Raw genomic sequence first — 8977 nt, forward strand, 5'->3', positions numbered from 1 at the left:
AGCTTGGCTATAGTGATTAAATCATATCAGCTTGGCTATAGTGATTTAATCATATCAGCTTAGCTATAGTAATTTAATCATATCAGCTTGGCTATAGTGATTTAATCATATCAGCTTGGCTATAGTGATTTAATCATATCAGCTTGACTATAGTGATTAAATCATATCAGCTTGGCTATAGTGATTTAATCATATCAGCTTAGCTATTGTGATTAAATCATATCAGCTTGGCTATAGTGATTTAATCATATCAGCTTAGCTATTGTAATTTAATCATATCAGCTTGGCTATAGTGATTTAAACATATCAGCTTTGCCATAGTGATTAAATCATATCAGCTTGGCTATAGTAATTTAATCATATCAGCTTGGCTATAGTGATTAAATCATATCAGCTTGGCTATAGTGATTAAATCATATCAGCTTGGCTATAGTGATTTAATCATATCGGCTTAGCTATAGTGATTAAATCATATCAGCTTGGCTATTGTAATTTAATCATATCAGCTTGGCTATAGTGATTTAATCATATCAGCTTGGCTATAGTGATTTAATCATATCAGCTTGGCTATAGTGATTTAATCATATCGGCTTAGCTATAGTGATTAAATCATATCAGCTTGGCTATTGTAATTTAATCATATCAGCTTGGCTATAGTGATTTAATCATATCAGCTTGGCTATAGTGATTTAATCATATCAGCTTGACTATAGTGATTAAATCATATCAGCTTGGCTATAGTGATTTAATCATATCAGCTTAGCTATTGTAATTTAATCATATCAGCTTGGCTATAGTGATTTAAACATATCAGCTTTGCCATAGTGATTAAATCATATCAGCTTGGCTATAGTGATTTAATCATATCAGCTTAGCTATTGTAATTTAATCATTTCAGCTTGGCTATAGTGATTTAAACATATCAGCTCGGCTATAGTGATTTAATCATATCAGCTTAGCTATAGTGATTAAATCATATCAGCTTAGCTATAGTGATTTAATCATATCAGCTGCTTAGCCATAGTGATTTAATCATATCAGCTTAGCTATTGTAATTTAATCATATCAGCTTGGCTATAGTGATTAAATCATATCAGCTTGGCTATAGTAATTTAATCATATCAGCTTGGCTATAGTGATTTAATCATATCAGCTTGGCTATAGTGATTTAATCATATCAGCTTGGCTATAGTGATTTAATCATATCAGCTTGGCTATAGTGATTAAATCATATCAGCTTGGCTATAGTGATTTAATCATATCAGCTTAGCTATTGTAATTTAATCATATCAGTTTGGCTATAGTGATTTAAACATATCAGCTTAGCCATAGTGATTTAATCATATCAGCTTGGCTATAGTGATTTAAACATATCAGCTTAGCCAGTGATTAAATCATATCAGCTTGGCTATAGTAATTTAATCATATCAGCTTGGCTATAGTGATTTAATCATATCAGCTTGGCTATAGTGATTAAATCATATCAGCTTGGCTATAGTGATTTAATCATATCAGCTTGGCTATAGTGATTTAATCATATCAGCTTGGCTATAGTGATTTAATCATATCAGCTTGGCTATAGTGATTAAATCATATCAGCTTGGCTATAGTGATTAAATCATATCAGCTTAGCTATAGTGATTAAATCATATCAGCTTGGCTATAGTGATTTAATCATAGCTTGGCTATAGTGATTTAATCATATCAGCTCGGCTATAGTGATTTAATCATATCAGCTTGGCTATACAAATGCATATAATAGTGAATTAATCATTCACTATATTCAGTTGTTATTTTGTAACGTTGTTGTTTTTTACATCATACATCCTATTTTGTATTCTTGATCGAAATATACAATTAACTGACTACAACTTAACGTTGGGTAATACAATTTCATGAACATGGTTTGGTTTGAAGTGAATGCAAGAGTTATCAAGTGAAATATGTTCTAGGCACAATGGATTAGATTATAATATGCGTAGAACTCATCATGCACTGCCACATCACAAGTTACTAGTATATCTTAACCTTTTCACCACCAGACTTTCTCGTCATAATTTTTCTGCACTTTTTTCTTATATTCTTCAATATTTCTGGAAATGAACCCTAATATTGGAGCAAAATGTCAAAATTTGAGACTATTTTCAGTTTTTACTCAAAAAATGTGGCTATTATGGGCCCAATCTTCTGAAGGAAAGTGCAGACTATAAACGGGACTATTTTGTTAATTGTAATAAAAAGATTGACAATAACTGTTGAGCCCTTACACATAACTGAACTACTTGTACCAGGTATTTATATAGTTTCTTAGACCCTAAAAAATGGGCTTTGTTTCTCATCATCTCGCACTGTAAGTTTGAGATCTAAGCCTGACACATTTTTGTTTTCAATTCTGCATTTCAGTGAAGTGTGCCACGTACAGTAAAAAAGAGAAATGCGCGTTTGCTGTTTCAGAGAATGTTTTGTTCCTCCAAATCATTCGTAATTGCATCTATTCGAAAGCATTATTTAATAAAGGTTAAACATATATTTTCTTTGTGTAGTATTGAATAATCTCAACAAAATTAAAACATTGTCATTTTTTCCCTTAGGACGAGAAGTAAAACTTTGTTTTTGGTCTTATTTTGGTTTTACCTGTCTGTGAAGCAAAGACCCCTTATAAAGGTTCCACATTGAGGTGTAAAATGATACGGTAAACCCTTTCCCTTCAAGGTGACAGGGGGTTTATATAGAGGCGTCAGACTGCAAAATAGCCTTCTTCTTGCAATGTCTGGTCGCCTACTTCAGCCATATACTACACAGTGCAGAAAGTGTAGTAGTGACATGTTTGTTTGGTTTCTCGATTTCTACTCAATAAAGTTAGTGGAAACTCTGAATAGAATTTAAATCAGGAATTCAGACAGTCTCCTATTCTTCTCAACTGTGGCAATTTAATGGCTGGATTTGAGACAGATTAAAATATAAATAACATTTTGAATTATTATATAAACCATCTATCTTGAGAAAGTGTTCAAGTCATTAATTTTAGACCAAAGATAGCACAATTCTGATGCATAATTAACAGTAAAAAAGATTGGCACATGAATTGTAGATGGAGCGGATTACATTTCGACTATAAATAACAGGATGATATTTTCAAATTAAATAAGCCAATCACAGTATGATCAGAAATCCTGAAAGGATTTCTTTTTGATATATCAATGTGCCTTTGGATGCAGGATTCACAGGTCACCCCAAAATTCAATATTTTCAAGTAAATTATATTTGCTAGAGGGTGTGGAACATTAATTACTCATCTACTTGTTTATTTGATTGTCTGTTAAAAGTAGTATGAGAAACGATTGACAAAATAAAACATATTTAGATATTTTTTTCTTTTTCAATTTAACTACATTGCCTGAATACTACACTATACGATATGTGATTTCCAACTGTTCTCAAAATATTGTTTTGATTGAAATAAATACAAATTATGAAAATAGATAGTTTAAATTTGAGAGCATAGCAATTATGAACAATGTGCATCTAAATGTATACTTGATATGGACGTCATGAATTCAGAGTAATTACATTTAACGGTTACAGCAACACCCGATCGAGGCCTCAAAGGCATGCAAACTAAGATCACATTAAAACATCGTCGTTGAATTTGATCTTCGCACTTTATCGTAGAATTTAAATTCCGTAACACCGACTCAAGTTCAGCCTGCCACACGAGTTGCTACGCGGCTAAGCGCGTCGTAACGTTTTTTTTTTCAACGCAATATGGAGTGAAAACATACCTTCTGTCTCCGTATTGACTCGCTGTATCTTCTGCGGGTTTTTCTGCTTGCGTCGTGACATCGTCGCCTGCTTTCTGAGCAAGTCCGCCGTAAACCCGCGCAGAACCAAGAACACTTTTTCCCTGTCAACGTATGATTAAATACAGGCGGTCGACCGATGAACATCACAAGTGCCTATAAGCTCGGATTGTGTCGGCAAGTCGGCGGAGTTGAAAAGGAGTTGAAACAAAGACAGCCGCAGGCGAGGCTAAATCTCCAACCAGAGCGCACGGGAAAATAAATGAGAATTTGTGTGTGCCCCATCGCTACTCATTATCCCGACCGAGAAATAGGCTGATCTCATCACCAACATCCCGTATCCTGTTTTTCAAGTAAAACTCGAGCTCAGAATTCTTCGTATGCTTTTAACGAAAGGGAAAAGTACTGCCGCAGGCGATGAGTTTTAGTCCGCCTGTTTCCACGTCATACTCAGCATAAATTAACCGCACACAACATCAGGCGAAACTCCATAAAAGGGAAAGGGAATTCCATACATTATGCCGATACACAGCTGGTTGGCCGCAGGCGGTTCAATGCTATCTATGGTAATACAATACTTGATGCCATTAGGGGGGTCGCCGGCGAACCATTAGCGGCGCTGGCAAAGCAAGTCTCTCTGCCAATGCAAAGGAGCATGACTTCAATTTCATCACAGTGAACGAGAGAGGACAGAAGCTCCAAGACTACCTGAAAAAAAAACGTTTACGCTCATGGAGCGTACTTTTTGTTTACATCTCCTGGGCGCAGCCATCTTTGAATTGCAATGAACGATGGGTAACACCAGGGCCAATAAATTGGCGGCCAACAACTCACACTACAATTGGACGATAATGTTAAGACATTAAAACTAACACATTATACTTTTATCCGATGTTCCGACAAGTTTATAATGTTCTTCATCTTTAAAATTACCATCATTTAGTGTTTTAGTTGTTTTGTTAGTTATCTACTTCGTTGGATCTGGTATATGCTCCAAGTAAATAAAATAACCTGCTAACTTTTTGAATGTCAAAGTCAACATTTTTTGTCACCTTTCATAAAACATACCTTCATATTTTTCTTAAAAGTCATCTGATCCAACATTAACAACAAAATTCTAGAAAAATGTTTTCGGCCAAAAAACTGACGGAGTTCGAAAGGTTAAAATCCACAAAAGAACACTGAATCGATCTGCATGGACAATGATAAACTAATGGAAAAGTTGGCTCAACTCATTTCACTAAAATCTTGCTCACAAATCTACAATTTGATTTTTTAATCTTAGTGATATTCCACCATTATAACATTTGCAAACAAAAGGCCACATTGGTTATTCAGTGTGAAACTAGTAACAACTTACAAGGAACTTGGTAATTAATGATGGATGTAACTCACATGCTTTTCACACTGAAATAATCTGAAATTTTGCAAAGTTTAATTCCATAAGACTAGCTATTTGATAAAAATCAAAGAAAAAGGTGTACCTGAAGTAGATATTCAATTATAAATCCAATTCAAAATGGCCACCAGATCTCAACACTACAAGAAAACTATCATCACAGTTTACACAGAAACAGGGAAGCTTAACACCATACATTTTTTTAATAGATTATGGTACCTTCTATTTTTATTAGCATTTTGTTTTGTACTTGATATCCCACTCATCACCGTCCATGGCCATATATTTATGAGGTGACAACTGATTACATGAACCTTGGTTGGAGAAGATGCCCATTCATCAAAATATATGAAACTTGTAGCATGTTTAAATTTTCTGGCGTAATGGAGATATTTCTATTCTGGGATAAAACAACAACTAGAAACAGATTTCAAAAAATGATCAATCCCCTCCATGTTTATTACCCAACATTCATCAATTATTAAGTATTAAAATTTATAAAAACCATGCATATTTCTAAAGTATGTACATATATAAAATTCTTTTCCCCAACAATGTATACACAGCCTCATTAATATGACAATAAATATATAGAAAAGTACACAAAGTTTGAAGATATTGTGTTTTAAGAGGTTGACCATGAGGAACTCTGAGAGATGATAGAAAAAAAGGGGAAAATCATCTTTTTCTTCACTTGCTATTATTTTTTTCTCTCTATCAAATGGGTTTGTTTTTTAAAATCAATATTTTATTCGCTCCATTTCATTAATGGCATCTGGTATAGGTGATCAGATAGAAGTACCTCACCCACCATCCCTTCACAGAAATCTCAATGGTTCACCCCTTCCACGTTTCACTCTTATCACTAACATAGTATTTCAAAATATACAATATCAATAGACTATATTACAAAATGTAGAAAATCAGTTAATTTACACGATGAAAAGTCAAAGTCAGGTCCAGAAGTAGTTCATTCATCAACATCATCTGTATGAATAATTTTTTTCTGGTTTATTTATTCAAAATTGTAAAAAGTGTGTTTCATTGCATAAAAGTTGTGATTGGTACGGTAGTTCATGCTTTTACGAGAAAACTCACAGTGCAACGAACAATGCAACATGGTTCACATTTTTTATGTTCTGTTATTACTGGTACTGTAGAATACTTTATTTTCGTTTGGAATTAATTTTTGTTATTTTCGCTGAAGGAATGATTCAGTGAAAATAAAATCCAGCGAATATACCTTTTTTTCTATATTTTACATTAAACTTGTCAAAAATCAGTGAAAATGAATTCCATGCAAAACACCCAAAAATAATTCCAGCTAAAATAAAGTCTTTTACAGTATTTTTGGACCAATTGTTGTTAGAAAAAAATGTTCTGCTAACACTCGTATTTCCTGTGTCCAAAATCATTTTAGGCAAAATGAACAGAACAAGTTAAGTCTGGAATGCTTTTAGTTATACTGGTAAATTCTGACTGTGTACAATATAGATAAATATAAAAAGTAATTTTGTGAAAAATATGGCTTTATAATGAAAACAGAATTTACACAAGTTTTCTACACAAGCATCAACATGACAAGTCGAAAGACAATTCTACTGGAATGTAGTAAACTTAAAGTACCACTAAAATTTTCAACATATATTTTATCAAAATATAAATTACTAGTTTGGAATAGAATAAGTATTTTTGAAGTAAATATAGGCAGCAAACTTGGTTAGTTTCATCCCCTCAGCTATTGAAAGTCAGCTGCTGCCATATAATTTGATTTTGTCATGAAAGTTCCCCCTCTACAGACTCATTCATATAATAATCTATTTATAGCATTCATCATCATAATTAATTCACATGTAGTGCAGGAAAAAAAAGTGTATATCTTAAAGTGACAGTAATCAATGTTATCAATGTAATGCTAGAATTATTTGCCTATCCACAATTCAAAGTTAGAATAGTGTTACTAGTGTGACATTGTGCAGTGTTCTATATCAATCTTAGTGTTTTTGAATCGGTAAATGATATAAAAAGATGACTAGCTCTTTCTCACTATTGCTATTGCTAGAATGCTAGTTGTATGCTGTACGTGGAATGTGTGGGAAGGTGAATTATTGTTTACAGTCACACTCATGCCAGTCATCAATGTATGATTTTGTAAAGCATTGATTTGCTACCACTATTTTGATTTGATGAGGTTGGCCATGATTTCACCATGATTTTCATGACCCCATCCGCACCGCACACCCTGACATACAAAATACCTATAAATGGCTGCTTACAGAATACCATCCATTTTGGTAACATCGTCTGTAATATCAATTAAACAGGCAACCTTGTCATGTATATTATCTACATACAAATATATGAATGTATTTTTAAATTTGCTGTGAAACAGAACATAAAAAAGATTACTCTGGCTTTCAATGTACATGTTTAATCACTTCTTTTAAGAGCCTTTTATGGACGGATAAACATCACCATATTGCTGTATTGCCCTGAAACAATTAAAGACAATTTCAATTCTGTCCCAGACACGCCCACACATTATGTTTTCACACGCTGTAGATATTTTATAATTCCTAGATCGAGACAGAATTGATTTATTTAGACCGAATTGAATCATGTAACTTCATCCCCGAGGTTAGATAAGTGATACGTTACTCCATCACAAAAATTAATGGGATGGTTATAATTAAAATCATCAATTATCCATGTCATATTAGATATAAAGTGAGCCCTCACAGTCCTTTCTTCATTCCTACCATAGATGGCGCACAACCAAAAGTGTATGCAAATACAATACAGATGAGTTTTAAATTCCCCAGGTGTGTTCCCTGGTTGCTAAGTTACTGAGCTTGCTTGCAGCAGACAAAATGTCTATTTCATAACATGAAGCTTTTTGTTCTGTATTTTATAAGTCGAATCTACATACTTGTGAGTTTTCCTTTGAAAATATCTTACAAATACTCACATACATATAGATACTAGGTAAGCTGTTATAAATTATATTATTATACATGTACATCTGTCACTGTAACACCATAAGTTACAGTGTGTCGTAATTTTGCGGTATTTCATCCTACCATATTAGGAAATGCAAATTCCATATATGGAATGATTACACGTGTAAGCGTCCTCTAGGAAATGCAAATTCCAAATATGGAATGATTACGCGTGTAAGCGTACGTCCTCTAATAATGAAAACAAACATGGTCACCACCAGTTTGACGAGACTCCACTCAAAGAAGTTCACTGATTCTGTTCTAAACATTTTGAATTTTGGCATTCCCATGGAAGGAAAAGATGTATAATAATAATAAGGTTATTACAAGAATACCTCAAAGTATGCACTGTGCGTCGGTCGATACTCCAGCAGTAATGTCTTGTGCATACTTTGAGGTATTCTTGTAATAACTTTATATTAATACATCTTTGTTGTATGTATATGAATAAAAACATACTTTCCTAATTTTATAGAAACTTTAAAAAGTAAAGTAAAACTTAAAATACAGAATTAACATGTTTGAAACACAACTGAAACAGGTATAGTTAAATATCTGCCTAAAACTACATTTTCCTGCTGACTGGATACCAACATTGATCAACTCTCTTTGCTCACCTCGTAGCTAAGCAACCATGTCTATTAAGTATATCTGCCTTTGCATAAATGTAAGAGAATAAATTTGAAACATGCCGTATTGTTGGTAACTTCTAATATTGCTGTGAGAATAAGTAGTTATTTTTATAATTAAAACATGGTTTTAAAAAGAAAGCAAGGACG

At 33.3% G+C, this 8977-nt stretch overlaps 1 protein-coding gene across 1 annotated transcript in view; it reads right to left on the bottom strand.

Annotated features, from left to right (window-relative positions):
* Window positions 1-4543, bottom strand: part of LOC102809699 (uncharacterized) — a 100488-nt gene extending 95945 nt beyond the window's left edge. Inside the window, exon 1 of the mRNA XM_085490975.1 lies at window positions 3783-4543. Within this exon, the coding sequence (XP_085347101.1) occupies window positions 3783-3843 (61 nt within the window). The 5' untranslated portion in view covers window positions 3844-4543. The remainder of the gene's footprint in view (window positions 1-3782) is intronic.
* Window positions 4544-8977: the final 4434 nt, after the last annotated feature.

Source organism: Saccoglossus kowalevskii, chromosome 16 (assembly GCF_978046115.1).
Source record: "Saccoglossus kowalevskii chromosome 16, keSacKowa6.1, whole genome shotgun sequence".
Taxonomy (NCBI): Eukaryota; Metazoa; Hemichordata; class Enteropneusta; family Harrimaniidae; genus Saccoglossus; species Saccoglossus kowalevskii.